This window comes from Carcharhinus amblyrhynchos, chromosome 10, assembly GCF_965287045.1.
Source record: "Carcharhinus amblyrhynchos chromosome 10, sCarAmb.v2.hapA, whole genome shotgun sequence".
Taxonomy (NCBI): domain Eukaryota; kingdom Metazoa; phylum Chordata; class Chondrichthyes; order Carcharhiniformes; family Carcharhinidae; genus Carcharhinus; species Carcharhinus amblyrhynchos.
In genome coordinates this window covers 75,530,528-75,548,379 of record NC_137333.1, presented here as the reverse complement: position 1 = coordinate 75,548,379, position 17,852 = coordinate 75,530,528, and the positions used below count along the sequence as shown (strand labels likewise).

At 40.9% G+C, this 17,852-nt stretch overlaps 1 protein-coding gene across 1 annotated transcript in view; it reads right to left on the bottom strand.

The window, feature by feature from the left end:
* Nucleotides 1–17,852, bottom strand: part of LOC145349305 (sialic acid-binding Ig-like lectin 14) — a 75,826-nt gene that overhangs the window by 38,924 nt on the left and 19,050 nt on the right. The window contains exons 8-10 of the mRNA XM_080197806.1: nucleotides 16,686–16,793; nucleotides 15,539–15,646; nucleotides 14,538–14,642 (exon numbers count right to left, since the gene is read on the bottom strand). Of these exons, the coding sequence (XP_080053932.1) occupies nucleotides 14,538–14,642; nucleotides 15,539–15,646; nucleotides 16,686–16,793 (321 nt within the window). The remainder of the gene's footprint in view (nucleotides 1–14,537; nucleotides 14,643–15,538; nucleotides 15,647–16,685; nucleotides 16,794–17,852) is intronic.

The following is a 17,852-nucleotide window of genomic DNA, read 5'->3' as shown; positions in this document are numbered from 1 at the left end:
GATTTTCCACATCATCGCTGAGGCCCTCAAAGGGTAAGAACTTCAGTTTAATGGATTTCAATAAATTTAAATAGAATTAGCCAGGCCCTCACAACAGCTTTTTAAAAATGGTATTCAGTCAAGCAGAATTCCACCCCCCCCCCCCCCCCCCACCAAGGGGCCATAGCTAAGTATAACCCTAGGCGGGGGGAGGGGGGAACATATCACTGGCACAGGTTGGCAGTGCCAACCTGGCAGTTCCAATAGTCAGTGTCAACCTCATCATCAACTTCCTGGGGTCCTCCGTTGACCAGAAAGTTCAATACCATCCACAGAAAAGCAACACACTGGATTGGCACACGACCCACCCCCTTAAGCATTAATTTCCTCCACCATCAACTCATAGTGGCAGCTATGTGCAACATTCACAAGGTTTAAATTGAGGGAATCACAGCAGCAGAGTTCAAAGCAATGGTGTGCTCTTCATGCTCCATGTGGGAAGTTGGGAACATTTCCAGTGCCAGGGGCCAACATGGGTGCAGGAGGTGTCTCCATCTGTAGCTCCTGGAAGCCTAGGTTTCAGAGCTGGAGCAGTGGCTACGAACACTGTGGAGCATGCATGCTGAGAATGTCATGTATAGCACATACGGAGACCACAGGTTAAGACTCCACAAGCAGAAAGGGAATGAGTGACCAGCAGGCAGAATAAGAGGACTAGGTAGGTAGTGCAGGACCTTCCTGAGGCTATTCCCCTGCAAAGCTGATATTCTACTTTTGATACTGTTGTGGGGAATGGCCTTTCAGGGGAAAACAGTAACAGCCCAATTCATTGCACCATGGTTGGCTCTGCTGCACAGGAGAGGAAGAGAAAGTGTGGGAATGCAATAGTTATAGGGGGTTAACTGTAAGGGGAATAGATAGGCATATCTGCGACTGCATACAAGATGCCAGAATGGCATGTTGTCTCCCCAGTGCTAGCGTCAAGGATGTCTCAGAATGGCTACAGGGCATTCTGGAGGGGGAAGGTGAACAGCTAGTGGTCATGGTGCACTTCAATGCCAATGACATAGATAAAAAGGGATGAGGTCCTAAAAGCCAAATTCAGGAAGTTCCGAAGTAAGTTATAACATAGGATCTCAAAGCTGGTGATCTCAAGATTACTACCAGTGCCATGTGCTAGTCAGAGTAGAAACAGTAGGGTATATTGGATGAATATGTGGCTGGAAAGATGGTGCAAGGGAGAGGGTTCAGATTCCTGAGAACAGATTCCTGAGAGACCTTTTGGAAAACAGGAGGAAAGGAAAAGCTGGTGGGGTAGCAGTGCACATAAGAGATGAAATTAGGTCAGTTGTGAGAGTTGATCTAAGCTCAGTTGATGGGTAGAGGTAATAAAAAACAGCAAGGGAAAGAAGACATTAGCAAGAATGGTGATAAGATCCCAAATAGTAGTCACACTGTAGGAAAGGATATAAATTGACAAATAATAGTGGCATGTATAAAAAAATAGAGCAATAATTATGGGTGATTTTAATCTTCTTGATTGGATTAATCAAGTTGGAAAGGGAAGCTATCACAACAAATTCATAGAGTGCATTGGGGATAATTTCTTAGGACAAAATGTCATGGAGCCAACCTGTGAACAGGCAATCTTGCTTTTAAAGTTTATTTATTATTCGCAAGTAGGCTTACATTAATGCTGCAATGAAGTTACTGTGAAAATTCACTAGTCACCACAACCTGCTACTGTTCAGGTACACTGAGGGAGAACTTAGCATGGCCAATGCACCTAACCAGCATGGCTTTCGGACTGTGGGAGGAAACCAGAGCACCTGGGGGAAACCCACGCACACATCGGGAAAATGTACAGACAGTGACTCAAGTCAGGAATTGAACCCAGATTTCTGGTGCTGTGAGGCGGCAGTGCTAACCACTGTGCCATAAAGCAGGTTTAATAAATGAACTTAGAAAAAAGATCCCTAGGAAATAGTGATCGTAATATGGTAAAATTTAATATTTTGTTTGAAAATTGTTTGGAAACAACTTGTGTTCGACTTAAATGAAGGGAATTATAATGAAATGAGGAAACAGTTAGCTAAAATGGACTGGGCAGATAGATTAGCAGGAAAGCAGTAAGCAAGCAGTTGCAGACATTTAAGGAGGTAATTCATGATCCTCAATCTGAGAGGGATAAACCAACCATGATTAACCAAGAAAGTTCAGGACAGTATTAAGTTGAATGAAAAAACAAATAAAGAGGCAAAAGTTAGTGATAGCCCCAAAGGGATAAATTCGGAATCCGGTAAAGGAGGATTAAAAACATAACAAAGAGAGAGAAAGTAAACGGTGAGGGCATAAGAACATAAGAAATAGGAGCAGGAGTAGGCCATTAGCCCCTCGAGCCTGCCCCGCCATTCAATAAGATCATGGCTGATCTGTCGAGTCTCAGTTCCACATTCCCGCCTTCTCCCCATAACCCTTTAATCCCCTTGCCTATCAAAAACCTATCAACCCGCGTCTTAAAAATATTTAGTGAGGCAGCCTCCACCACTTCAACGGGCAGAGAATTCCAGAGATTCGCCACCCTTTGAGTGAAGAAGTTCCTCCTCAACTCTGTTCTAAACTGCACTCCCTTTATCTTGAGGCTGTGCCCTCTAGTCCTACTGTCCTTTCTGAGTGGGAAGAGCCTCTCCACCTCTATCCTATCCATCCCATTCATCATCTTATATGTCTCAATGAGATCTCCCCTCATTCTTCTAAACTCCAACGAGTACAAGCCTAGTTTATTCAGCCTCTCCTCATAGCTCAACCCCCTCAACTCCGGTATCAGCCTAGTAAACCTCCTCTGCACTCCCTCCAAGGCCAAAATATCCTTGCGTAAGTGCGGCGGCCAAAACTGCACACAGTACTCCAGCTGCGGCCTCACCAGTGCCCTATACAGTTGCAGCAAGACCTCCCTACTTTTATATTCAATCCCCCTCGCTATGAAGGCCAGCATCCCATTTGCCTTCCTGACCACCTGCTGCACCTGCAGGCTGGGTTTTTGCAACTCATGCACAAGGACCCCGAGGTCCCTCTGCACCGTCGCATGCTGCAGTTTTTCACCATGCAAGTAATAGTCCTTCCTACCATTATTCCTACCAAAGTGGACAACCTCACATTTGCCAACATTAAATTCCATTTGCCAGTTCCTGGCCCATTCGCCCAGCCTATCTAGATCCTTCTGCAGAGTCTCCACACCCTCCGCACAATTTGCCGTTCCACCAATCTTGGTGTCATCCGCAAATTTCGACACCATACACTCGGTTCCCTCCTCCAGATCATCTATATAAATGGTAAATAGCTGAGGCCCCAGCACCGACCCCTGGGGCACTCCACTAGTCACCAACTGCCAATCCGAATAGCACCCATTGACCCCCACTCTCTGCCTCCTATTTGACAGCCAATCCTCTATCCACGCTAACACCCTACCCCCAACTCCATGCCCTCTAACCTTCTGTAATAACCTCTTGTGAGGCACCTTATCAAACACCTTCTGAAAATCAAGAAACACCACATCCACCAGCTCTCCTCTATCCACCGCCCTAGACACATCCTCATAGAACTCCAATAAATTCGTCAGACACGACTTCCCCTTAACGAAACCGTGCTGCGTTTGTTCTATCAAACAATTCTCCTCAAGATGCCTCGTTATTTTCTCCTTGATCACGGATTCTAACATTTTACCTACAACAGACGTTAAACTAACCGGCCTATAATTCCCTGACTTTTGCCTGCCACCCTTCTTAAACAACGGCGTAACATTAGCCGTTTTCCAATCTTCCGGCACTTCCCCGGAATCCAGCGAGGTTTGGAAAATAATCACCAAGGCATCCACTATCACTTCCGCCATTTCTTTCAGAACCCTTGGATGCATTCCATCCGGTCCTGGGGACTTGTCCACAATCAGTCCCTCCAGTCTGTCGAGCACCGCCTCTCTCGTAACAATAATGTCATTGAGACCCTCCAGTCCTACCACCTTTCCATCACTAACACCCGGCAAATTATACACGTCCTCCTCCGTGAAGACCGAAACAAAAAAGTTATTCAAGGCCTCGGCCATTTCCCCATCCCCTACCACTAAGTCCCCCCTCTCATCCTCTAAGGGTCCAAAGTTCATCCTAACCAGCAAACAAGTGAGGAATATAAAAACTGACAATAAGAGCATCCTTAAATATATAAAAAGGAAGAAAGGGGTCAAAGTGGACATAGGTCCCTTAGAAAATCAATCTGGAATCCCAAGCTATGGGGAACAAGAAAATGGCCGAGGATTAAACAGATATTTTGCATCAGTCTTTATGGTAGAAGATACTTCGAACATCCCAGTAATGCTAAAGAATAATGGGGAAGGAATTAAGTACCACCACCACGACTGGAGTAGTATTAGACAAACTAATAGGATTAAAGGCAAATAAATCCCTTGGCCCTGATAGCTTGCATCCTTGGATCCTAAAGAAGTAGCTAAAGAGATAGTGGATGCATTGGTCGTAATTTTCCAAAAATCTTTAGATTCTGGAAAAGTACTGGAGGATTTGGAGGTGGAGAAGGTCGTCAAGAAGGCATATGCCATGCTTGCCTTCATCGACTAGTGCATTGAGTTTAAAAATTGGCAAGTCATGTTGCAGCTTTATAGAACCTTAGTTAGACCGCACTTGGAATATAGTGTTCAATTCTGGTTGCCACACTACCAGAAGGATGTGGAGGCTTTGGAGAGGGTACAGAAAAGATTTACCGGGATGTTGCCTGGTATGGAGGGCATTAGCTATAAGAAGAGGTTGGAGAAATTTGGTTTGTTCTCACTGGAACGACAGAGGTGGAAGAACAACCAATAGTCATCGATATTCGTTGAAATGAGGTGCCTGAAGATTGGACAGTGGCAAATGTTGAACCTTTGTTTAAAAAAAGCTGAAGGGAAAAGCATGGGAACTACAGGCCAATGAGCCTCACATCTGTGGTGGGTAAATTGTTGGAAGGTATTTTGAGAGACAGGATCCACAGGCATTTAGAGATGCAAGGACTGATTAGGAACAGACAGCATGGCTTTGTGAGTGGAAAATCATCTCTCACAAATTTAATTGAGTTTTTTGAAGGGGTAACCAAGAAGATAGATGAGGGCAGTGCAGTTGTTGTTGTCTATATGGACTTTAGCAAGGCCTTTGACAAGGTATCGCATGGTAGGTTATTGCATAAAGTTAAATCTCACGGGACCCAAGGTGAGGTATCTAAATGGATACAAAATTGGCTTCTCGACAGAAGGTGGTTGTAGAGAGTTGTTTTTCAGACTGGAGGCCTGTGACCAGCAGTGTGCCTCAGGGATCAGTGCTGGATCCTCTGTTATTTGTCGTTTATATTAATGATTTGGATGAAAATATAGGAGGCATGATTAGTAAGTTTGCAGACGACACCAAGATTGTGGCATGGTGGACAGTGAGGAGGCTTATCTCCAATTGCAGTGGGATCTTGATCAATTGGTCCAGTGGGCTGACGAATGGCAGATGGAGTTTAATTTAGACAAATGGGAGGTAATGCATTTTGGTAGATTGAACCAGGGCAGAACTTATGCAGCTAATGATAGGGCATTGGGGAGAGTTACAGAACAAAGAGATCTAGGAGTACATGTTCATAGCTCCTTGAAATGGGAGCCACAGGTGAACAGAATGGTGAAGAAGGCATTCAACATGCTTGGTTTCATCAGTCAGAACACTGAATACACCACTACCTCGGGCTAGTGGTTTTAGCTGGGGGAAGGGTAATTATGAGGCTATTAGGAGAGAATTAGGAAGCATAGGTTGGACTAGGAGATTACAGGGACTGGGAACGTCTGAAATGTGGAGTTTTTTCAGGGAGCAGCTACTGCGAGTCCGTGATAGGTATGTCCCTGTCAGGCAAGGAGGAATTGGTAGGGCTAGGGAACCGTGGTGCACCAAAAAAGATTTTTCGTTGGTTAAGAGGAAAAAGGAGGCTTATGTTCGGATGAGACGTGAGGGCTCGGGTAGTGCACTAGAAAACTTTAGATTGGCTAGGAGGGAGTTGAAGAGTGAGCTAAGAAGGGCTAAAAGAGGACATGAGAAGACTTTGGCTGATAGGGTTAAGGAGAATCCTAAGGCGTTCTATAGGTATGTCAAGAACAGAAGGTTGGTTAGGGCAAGATTAGGGCCAGTTATAGACAGCAGAGGGAAGTTATGTGTGGAACCGGAGGAGATTGGAGAGGCATTGAACCAATATTTCTCTTCGGTGTTCACGCAGGGGGACAGGGATGTAGCTGAGGAGGACACTGGGTTGCAGGGGAGTAGAATTGACAGTGTTGCAGTTGATAAGGAGGATGTGCTAGATATTCTGGAGGGTCTGAAAATAGATAAGTCCCCTGGTCCGGATGGGATTTACCCCAGGATTCTCTGGGAGGCAAGAGAAGTGATTGCTGAGCCTCTGGCTCTGATCTTCAGGTCGTCGTTGGCCTCTGGCATAGTACCGGAAGATTGGAGGTTAGCGAATGTTGTCCCATTGTTTAAGAAGGGGAACAGAGACTTCCCCGGGAATTATAGACCGGTGAGTCTCACTTCTGTTGTAGGCAAGGTTTTAGAAAAAATTATTCGGGATAGGATTTATAGTTATTTGGAGAGTAATGAATTGATTGGAGATAGTCAGCATGGTTTTGTGGCGGGTAGGTCGTGCCTTACTAACCTTATTGAGTTTTTTGAGAAAGTGACCAAAGAGGTGGATGGGGGTAAGGCAGTGGACGTGGTGTATATGGATTTTAGTAAGGCGTTTGATAAGGTTCACCATGGTAGGCTTCTGCAGAAAATGCAGATGTATGGGATTGGGGGTGATCTAGGGAATTGGCTAGCGGATAGGAGACAGAGGGTGGTGGTTGATGGTAAATATTCATCATGGAGTTCGGTTACGAGTGGTGTGCCTCAGGGATCTGTTTTGGGGCCACTGCTGTTTGTAATTTTTATTAATGATCTGGATGAGGGTATAGTTGGGTGGATTAGTAAATTTGCTGATGACACCAAAGTCGGAGGTGTGGTAGATAGTGATGAAGGGTGTCATAGTTTGCAGGAAGACTTAGACAGGTTGCAGAGCTGGGCCGAGAGGTGGCGGATGGAGTTTAATGCGGAGAAGTGTGAGGTAATTCACTTTGGTAGGAATAACAGATGTGTCGAGTATAGGGCTAATGGGAGGACTTTGAATAGTGTGGATGAGCAGAGGGATCTAGGTGTATGTGTACATAGATCCCTGAAAGTTGGGAGTCAAGTAGATAAGGTTGTTAAGAAGGCATACGGTGTCTTGGCATTTATTGGCAGGGGGATTGAATTTAGGAGTCGCAGCGTCATGTTGCAACTGTACACAACTCTGGTGCGGCTGCACTTGGAGTACTGTGTGCAGTTCTGGCCCCCACATTACAGGAAGGATGTGGAGGCTTTGGAGAGGGTGCAGAGGAGGTTTACCAGGATGTTGCCTGGTATGGAGGGGAGGTCCTATGGGGAGAGGCTGAGGGATTTGGGGTTGTTTTCGCTGGAAAGAAGGCGGCTAAGAGGGGATCTTATTGAAACATATAAGATGATTAGAGGTTTAGATAGGGTGGATAGTAATAGCCTTTTTCCTCTGATGGAGAAATCTAGCACGAGGGGGCATGGCTTTAAATTAAGGGGTGGTAGTTATAGGACGGATGTCAGGGGTAGGTTCTTTACCCAGAGGGTGGTGAGGGATTGGAATGCCCTGCCTGCTGCAGTTGTAAATGCGCCTAGTTTGGGGGCGTTTAAGAGATCCGTGGATAGGTTTATGGACGAAAAGGGATTGGTTTAGGTTAGTGGGTCATTGTTTTGTAACTGGTCGGCACAACATCGTGGGCCGAAGGGCCTGTTCTGCGCTGTGATGTTCTATGTTCTATGTTCTCATGTTCTATGTCTTGTTGAAGTTGTACAAGATATTGGTAAGGCCACATCTGGAATACTGTGTGCAATTCTGGTCACCCTATTATAGAAAGGATATTATTAAACTAGAAAGAGTGCAGAAAGGATTTACTAGGATGCTGCCGGGACTTGATGGATTGAGTCATAAGGAGAGGTTGGATAGATTGGGACTTTTTCTCTGGAGCGTAGGAGGCTGAGGGGTGACCTCATAGAGGTCTATAACATAATGAGGGTCACAGACAAGGTAGATAGTCAATATCTTTTCCCAAAGGTAGGGGAGTCTAAAACTAGATGGCATAGGTTTACGGTGAGAGGGGAGAGATTCAAAAGTGTCCAGAGGGGCAATTTTTTCACACAGGGGGTGGTGAGTGTCTGGAACAAGCTGCCAGAGGTAATAGTAGAGGCGGGTACAATTTTATCTTTTAAAAAGTATTTAGATAGTTACATGGGTATGATGGGTATAGAGGAATATGGGCCAAATGCGGGCAATTGAGATTAGCTTATGGGTTTTAAAAAAAAATGTGGGCGGCATGGGCCAAAGCGCCTGTTTCCATGCTGTAAACCTCTATGACTCTGCGGCCCAGTAGAAGTCTACAAGATTATGGACAGAGTGGATAGTCAGAAGATTTTTCAGGGTGGAAGAGTCAAGTACTAGGGGGCACAGGTTTAAAGTGCGAGGGGCAAGGTTTAAAGGAGATATACAAGGCCGATTTTTTATACAGAGAGTAATGGGAGCCTGGAACTTGTTGCCAGGGGAGGTAATGGAAGAAGATATAGTAGTGACCTTTAGGGGATGTCTTGACAATACATGAATAGGATGGTAGAGGGATATGGTACCCGGAAGGGCAGGAGGTTTTAGTTCAGTCAGGCAGCATGGTCAGTGCAGGCTTGGAAGGCTGAAGGCCCTGTTCCTGTGCTGTAGTTTTCTTTGTGCTTTGTTTTTGCTCTTTGATTGGAGGATTGTATGGCAAAAGTAGGACAAGCCAGTTACATCACAAAGTTGGACTTACTTCACGATTACTGGCAAGTACCTTTGTCAGAGACAGCAAAAGACGCTTCTGCTTTTGTAAGCCCAAAACTTGGGCTATATCAATTTAAAGTAATGCCCTTTGAGATAAAAAATGCACCATCCACTTTTCAAAGGCTAATGAACAGAATCGATACAGGATTGACTAATTGTGCTATCTGTATAGATGACTTACTGATCTTTAGAAATTCAAGGAAAGATCACATGGAACATTTGACAGAGGTCTTCAAGAGACTATGGAAGCAAAGTTGGCCATAAACTTGGCAAAAACAGAATATGCGAAGGGGGAAGTGATATTCTTAGGGCACAACATTGGATACGGATGGATGACACTGAAAAACAGAAAGACGAAGACCATCGAGAAGTTTCCAAGATCACCCTCGATTTTAGGGATTGAATGGATTTTACAGGAAATTTATCCCAAACTGCAGTAGCATTGTGGCACCATTGACAGTTTGTTAAAAAAAACCATTAAATTTCAGTGGACAGAGCAATACCACGAGACATTTGAGAATTTAAAAGCAGTGTTAACCAGCACATCTGTTTCTTCAAAGTCACCGTTAACGCCACAATATAGGTGTTGGGTTTGATTAATGATACTGAACAGTTTTGGGTTTGATTATTGATGCTAAACGGTGTTGGGTTTGATTGTTGATACTGAATGGTGTTGTGTTTGATTATTGATACTGAACGGTGTTGGGTTTGATTATTGATACTGAACGGTGTTGGGTTTGATCGTTCATACTGAACGGTGCTGGGTTTGATTATTGATACTGAATGGTGTTGTGTTTGATTATTGATGCTGAACGTTGTTGGGTTTGATTATTGATACTGAACGGTGTTGGGTTTGATTATTGATACTGAATGGTGTTGTGTTTGATTATTGATACTGAACGGTGTTGGGTTTGATTATTCATACTGAACGGTGCTGGGTTTGATTATTGATACTGAACGGTGTTGGGTTTGATTATTGATACTGAACGTTGTTCGGTTTGATTATTGATACTGAATGGTGTTAGGTTTGATTATTGATACTGAATGGTGTTGGGTTTGATTATTCATACTGAACGGTGTTGGGTTTGATTATTGATACTGAACGGTGTTGTGTTTGATTATTGATGCTGAACGTTGTTGGGTTTGATTATTGATACTGAACGGTGTTGGGTTTGATTATTCATACTGAACGTTGTTCGGTTTGATTATTGATACTGAATGGTGTTGGGTTTGATTATTGATCCTGAACGGTGTTGTGTTTGATTATTGATACTGAACGGTGTTGGGTTTGATTATTGATACTGAATGGTGTTGGGTTTGATTATTCATACTGAACGTTGTTGGGTTTGATTATTGATACTGAATGGTGTTGGGTTTGATTATTGATACTGAACGGTGTTGTGTTTGATTATTGATACTGAACGGTGTTGGGTTTGATTATTCATACTGAACGTTGTTCGGTTTGATTATTGATACTGAACGGTGTTGGGTTTGATTATTGATACTGAATGGTGTTGGGTTTGATTATTGATACTGAACGGTGTTGTGTTTGATTATTGATACTGAACGGTGTTGGGTTTGATTATTCATACTGAACGTTGTTCGGTTTGATTATTGATACTGAACGGTGTTGGGTTTGATTATTGATACTGAACGGTGTTGGGTTTGATTATTGATACTGAACGGAGTTGGGTTTGATTATTGATACTGAACGGTGTTGGGTTTGATTATTGATACAGAATGGTGTTGGGTTTGATTATTGATACTGAATGGTGTTGTGTTTGATTATTGATACTGAACGGTGTTGGGTTTGATTATTGATACAGAATGGTGTTGGGTTTGATTATTGATACTGAACGGTGTTGTGTTTGATTATTGATACTGAACGGTGTTGGGTTTGATTATTGATACAGAATGGTGTTGGGTTTGATTATTGATACTGAATGGTGTTGGGTTTGATTATTGATACTGAATGGTGTTGGGTTTGATTATTGATACTGAATGGTGTTGTGTTTGATTATTGATACTGAACGGTGTTGTGTTTGATTATTGATACTGAACGGTGTTGTGTTTGATTATTGATACTGAACGGTGTTGTGTTTGATTATTGATACTGAATGGTGTTGTGTTTGATTATTGATACTGAACGGTGTTGTGTTTGATTATTGATACTGAACGGTGTTGGGTTTGATTATTGATACTGAACGGTGTTGGGTTTGATTATTGATACTGAACGGTGTTGTGTTTGATTATTGATGCTGAACGTTGTTGGGTTTGATTATTGATACTGAACGGTGTTGGGTTTGATTATTGATACTGAATGGTGTTCGGTTTGATTATTGATACTGAACGGTGTTGGGTTTGATTATTGATACTGAACGGTGTTGGGTTTGATTATTGATACTGAACGGTGTTGGGTTTGATTATTGATACTGAACGGTGTTGGGTTTGATTATTGATACTGAACGGTGTTGGGTTTGATTATTGATACTGAACGGTGTTGGGTTTGATTATTGATACTGAACGGTGTTGGGTTTGATTATTGATACTGAACGGTGTTGTGTTTGATTATTGATACTGAACGGTGTTGGGTTTGATTATTGATACTGAACGGTGTTGGGTTTGATTATTGATACTGAACGGTGTTGGGTTTGATTATTGATACTGAACGGTGTTGTGTTTGATTATTGATACTGAACGGTGTTGTGTTTGATTATTGATACTGAATGGTGTTGGGTTTGATTATTGATACTGAACGGTGTTGTGTTTGATTATTGATACTGAATGGTGTTGGGTTTGATTATTGATACAGAATGGTGTTGGGTTTGATTATTGATACTGAATGGTGTTGGGTTTGATTATTGATACTGAATGGTGTTGTGTTTGATTATTGATACTGAACGGTGCTGGGTTTGATTATTGATACTGAACGGTGTTGGGTTTGATTATTGATACTGAATGGTGTTGTGTTTGATTATTGATACTGAACGGTGTTGTGTTTGATTATTGATACTGAATGGTGTTGTGTTTGATTATTGATACTGAACTGTGTTGTGTGTGATTATTGATACTGAACGGTGTTGGGTTTGATTATTGATACTGAACGGTGTTGGGTTTGATTATTGATACTGAATGGTGTTGGGTTTGATTATTGATACTAAACGGCGTTGTGTCTGATTATTGATACTGAACGGAGTTGGGTTTGATTATTGATACTGAATGGTGTTGTGTTTGATTATTGATACTGAACGGTGTTGTGTTTGATTATTGATACTGAACGGTGTTGGGTTTGATTATTGATACTGAACGGTGTTGGGTTTGATTATTCATACTGAACGGTGTTGGGTTTGATTATTGATACTGAACGGTGTTGTGTTTGATTATTGATACTGAATGGTGTTGGGTTTGATTATTGATACTGAACGGTGTTGTGTTTGATTATTGATACTGAATGGTGTTGTGTTTGATTATTGATACTGAATGGTGTTGTGTTTGATTATTGATACTGAACGGTGTTGTGTTTGATTATTGATACTGAACGGTGTTGGGTTTGATTATTGATACTGAACGGTGTTGGGATTGATTATTGATACTGAACGGTGTTGTGTTTGATTATTGATACTGAACGGTGTTGGGATTGATTATTGATACTGAACGGTGTTGGGTTTGATTTCTGATACTGATCGGTGTTGGGTTTGATTATTGATACTGAATGGTGTTGGGTTTGATTATTGATACTGAACGGTGCTGGGTTTGATTATTGATACTGAATGGTGTTGTGTTTGATTATTGATACTGAACGGTGTTGTGTTTGATTATTGATACTGAACGGTGTTGGGATTGATTATTGATACTGAACGGAGCTGGGTTTGATTATTGATACTGAATGGTGTTGTGTTTGATTATTGATTCTGAATGGTGTTGTGTTTTATTATTGATACTGAACGGTGCTGGGTTTGATTATTGATACTGAACGGTGTTGGGTTTGATTATTGATACTGAATGGTATTGTGTTTGATTATTGATACTGAATGGTGTTGGGTTTGATTTCTGATACTGAATGGTGTTGGGTTTGATTATTGATACTGAACGGCACTGGGTTTGATTATTGATACTGAACGGTGTTGGGTTTGATTATTGATACTGAATGGTATTGTGTTTGATTATTGATACTGAACGGTGTTGGGTTTGATTTCTGATACTGAATGGTGTTGTGTTTGATTATTGATACTGAACGGTGTTGGGTTTGATTATTGATACTGAACGGTGTTGGGTTTGATTTCTGATACTGAATGGTGTTGTGTTTGATTATTGATACTGAACGGTGTTGGGTTTGATTATTGATACTGAACGGTGTTGTGTTTGATTATTGATACTGAACGGTGTTGTGTTTGATTTCTGATACTGAACGGTGTTGTGTTTGATTATTGATACTGAACGGTGTTGGGTTTGATTATTGATACTGAACGGTGTTGTGTTTGATTATTGATACTGAACGGTGTTGTGTTTGATTATTGATACTGAACGTTGCTGGGTTTGATTATTGATACTGAACGGTATTGTGTTTGATTATTGATACTGAACGGAGTTGGGTTTGATTTCTGATACTGAACGGTGTTGGGTTGATTATTGATACAGAATGGCGTTGGGTTTGATTATTGATACTGAACGGTGTTGTGTTTGATTATTGATACTGAACGGAGTTGGGTTTGATTATTGATACTGAATGGTGTTGGGTCTGATTATTGATACTGAACGGTGTTGGGTTTGATTATTGATACTGAATGGTGTTGGGTTTGATTATTGATACTGAATGGTGTTGGGTCTGATTATTGATACTGAACGGTGTTGGGTTTGATTATTGATACTGAATGGTGTTGGGTTTGATTATTGATACTGAACGGTGTTGTGTTTGATTATTGATACTGAACGGTGCTGGGTTTGATTATTGATACTGAATGGTGTTGTGTTTGATTATTGATACTGAACGGAGTTGGGTTTTATTATTGATACTGAATGGTATTGTGTTTGATTATTGATACTGAACGTTGTTGTGTTTGATTATTGATACTGAATGGTGTTGTGTTTGATTATTGATACTGAACGGAGTTGGGTTTTATTATTGATACTGAATGGTGTTGCGTTTGATTATTGATACTGAACGTTGTTGTGTTTGATTATTGATACTGAATGGTGTTGGGTTTGATTATAGCTACTGAATGGTGTTGGGTTTGATTATTGATACTGAACGGAGTTGGGTTTGATTACTCATACTGAACGGTGTGGGGTTTGACTATTGATACTGAACGCTGTTGTGCTTGATTATTGATACTGAACGGTGTGGGGTTTGATTATTGATACTGAATGGTGTTGGGTTTGATTATTGGTACTGAATGGTGTTGGGTTTTGTTATTGATCCTGAACGGAGTTGGGTTTGATTATTTGTCACGAATAGTATTTGATTATTGATGCTGAATGATGTTGTGTTTGTGTTTGACTGTGTAATCCATTGCAAGCTTAAGACTGAATTTCAATAACGAGGTACTAGCGGAGCTGAGAGGTTTGGTATCCTGAGTTGTGTGACACACCTTCTGATTATCCACAGCCCCATGAAGCTCATAGATTTCGTAATTAGCATCATGATATTCCTCAATACGATCATTGGATTTGACTTCCCTTTTCACTTCCCGCGTCTATTGTAATAGAAACAGAAACGGGCACAGTGACAATCAGAATCAGAATCAGCATGATTTCTTTTGCTGGTGGGTGTGATTAGTGATTCTTAATGGTGTTGGGTTTCCTTATTAATATTCAACATTGTTGGGTTTGAATTTTGATATAAAATGGTGTGGGGTTTGATTATTGATGTTGAATGGTGTTGGGTTTGATTATTAATACTTAACAGTGTTGGGTTTGATTATTGACACTGAACGGTGTTGGGCTTGATTATTGATACTGAACGGTATTGGGTTTGAATAGTGATACTGAATGGTGTTGAGTTTGATTATTGATACTGAACGGTGTTGGGTTTGATTATTGATTCTGAACGGTGTTGGGTTGGATTATTGATTCTGAATGGTGTTGGGTTTGATTATTGATTCTGAACGGTGTTGGGTTTGATTATTGATACTGAATGGTGTTGGGTTTGATTATTGATTCTGAACGGTGTTGGGTTGGATTATTGATACTGAATGGTGTTGGGTTTGATTATTGATTCTGAACGGTGTTGGGTTGGATTATTGATTCTGAATGGTGTTGGGTTTGATTATTGATTCTGAATGGTGTTGTGTTCGATTACTGATACTGAACAGTGTTGTGTTTGATTAATGATACTGAATGGTGTTGGGTTTGATTATTGATTCTGAAAAGTGTTGGGTTTGATTATTGATACAGAATACTGTTGGGTTTGATTATTGATGTTGAGTGGTGTTGAGCTTGATTGTTTGTAACGAATAGTATTTGATTATTGATGCTGAATGATGGTGTGTTTGAGTTTGACTGTGTAATCCATTGCAAGCTTAAGACTGAATTTCAATAACGAGGTACTAGAGCAGCTGAGAGGTTTGGTATCCTGAGTTGTGTGACACACCTTCTGATTATCCATAGCCCCATGAAGCTCATAGATTTCGTCATTAGGATCACGATATTCCTCAATACGATTATTGGATTTGATTTCCAGTTTCACTTCCTGTGTCTTCTGTAATAGAAACAGAAATGGCCACAGTGAAAATCAGAATCAGAATCAGCATGACTTTTTTTGCTGGTGGGTGTGATTAGTGATTCTTAATGGTGTTGGGTTTCCTAATTAATATTCAACATTGTTGTGTTTGAATATTGATACTAAACGGTGTGGGGTTTGATTATTGATGCTGAACGGTGTTGGGTTTGATTATTGATACTGAACGGTGGTGGGTTTGATTATTGATACTGAACGGTGGTGGGTTTGATTATTGATACTGAATGGTGTTGTGTTTGATTATTGATACTGAACGGTGCTGGGTTTGATTATTGATACTGAACGGTGTTGGGTTTGATTATTGATAGTGAACGGTGTTGGGTTTGGTTATTGATACTGAACGGTGTTGGGATTGATTATTGATGCTGAACCATGTTGGGTTTGATTATTTATACTGAACGGTGTTGTGTTTGATTATTGATACTGAACAGTGTTGGGTTTGATTATTGATACTGAACGGTGTTGTGTTTGATTATTGATACTGAACGGTGTTGTGTTTGATTATTGATACTGAACGGTGTTGTGTTTGATTATTGATACTGAATGGTGTTGTGTTTGATTATTGATACTGAACGGTGTTGTGTTTGATTAGTGATACTGAACGGTGTTGGGTTTGATTATTGATACTGAACGGTGTTGTGTTTGATTATTGATACTGAACGGTGTTGGGTTTGATTATTGATACTGAACGGTGTTGTGTTTGATTAGTGATACTGAACGGTGTTGGGTTTGATTATTGATACTGAACGGTGTTGTGTTTGATTATTGATACTGAATGTTGTTGGGTTTGATTATTGGTACTGAATGGTGTTGGGTTTTGTTATTCATCCTGAACGGAGTTGGGTTTGATTGTTTGTAACGAATAGTATTTGATTATTGACGCTGAATGATGTTGTGTTTGAGTTTGACTGTGTAATCCATTGCAAGCTTAAGATTGAACTTTCAATAACGAGGTACTAGAGCAGCTGAGAGGTTTGGTATCCTGAGTTGTGTGACACACCTTCTGATTATCCATAGCGCCATGAAGCTCATAGATTTCGTAATTAGCATCATGATATTCCTCAATACGATCATTGGATTTGATTTTCTGTTTCACTTCCCGTGTCTTCTGTAATAGAAACAGAAACGGGCACAGTGAAAATCAGAATCAGAATCAGCATGATTTCTTTTGCTGGTGGATGTGATTAGTGATTCTTAATGGTGTTGGGTTTTCTTATTAATATTCAACATTGTTGGGTTTGAATATTGATACTAAATGGTGTGGGGTTTGATTATTGATACTGAATGCTGTTGGGTTTGATTATTAATATTTAACAGTGTTGGGTTTGATTATTGACGCTGAACGGTGTTGGGCTTGATTATTGATAGTGAACGGTGTTGGGTTTGATTATTGATACTGAATGGTGTTGGGTTTGAATAGTGATACTGAATGGTGTTGAGTTTGATTATTGATACTGAACGGTGTTGGGTTTGATTATTGATACTGAACGGTGTTGGGTTTGAATAGTGATACTGAATGGTGTTGAGTTTGATTATTGATACTGAACGGTGTTGGGTTGGATTATTGATACTGAACGGTGTTGGGTTTGATTATTGATACTGAATGGTGTTGGGTTTGATTATTGATACTGAACGGAGTTGGGTTTGATTATTGATACTGAACGGAGTTGGGTTTGAATATTGATACGGAATGGTGTTGGGTTTGATTATTGATACTGAACGGTGTTGGGTTTGATTATTGATACTGAACGGTGTTGGGTTTGATTATTGATACTGAATGGTGTTGGGTTTGATTATTGATACTGAACGGAGTTGGGTTTGATTATTGATACTGAACGGAGTTGGGTTTGAATATTGATACGGAATGGTGTTGGGTTTGATTATTGATACTGAACGGTGTTGTGTTTGATTATTTATACTGAACGGTGTTGGGTTTGATTATTGATACTGAACGGAGTTGGGTTTGATTATTGATACTGAACGGTGTTGGGTTTGATTATTGATACTGAACGGTGTTGGGTTTTATTTCTGATACTGAACGGTGTTGGGTTTGATTATTGATACTGAACGGTGTTGGGTTTGATTATTGATACTGAACGGAGTTGGGTTTGATTATTGATACTGAACGGTGTTGGGTTTGATTATTGATACTGAACGTTGTTGGGTT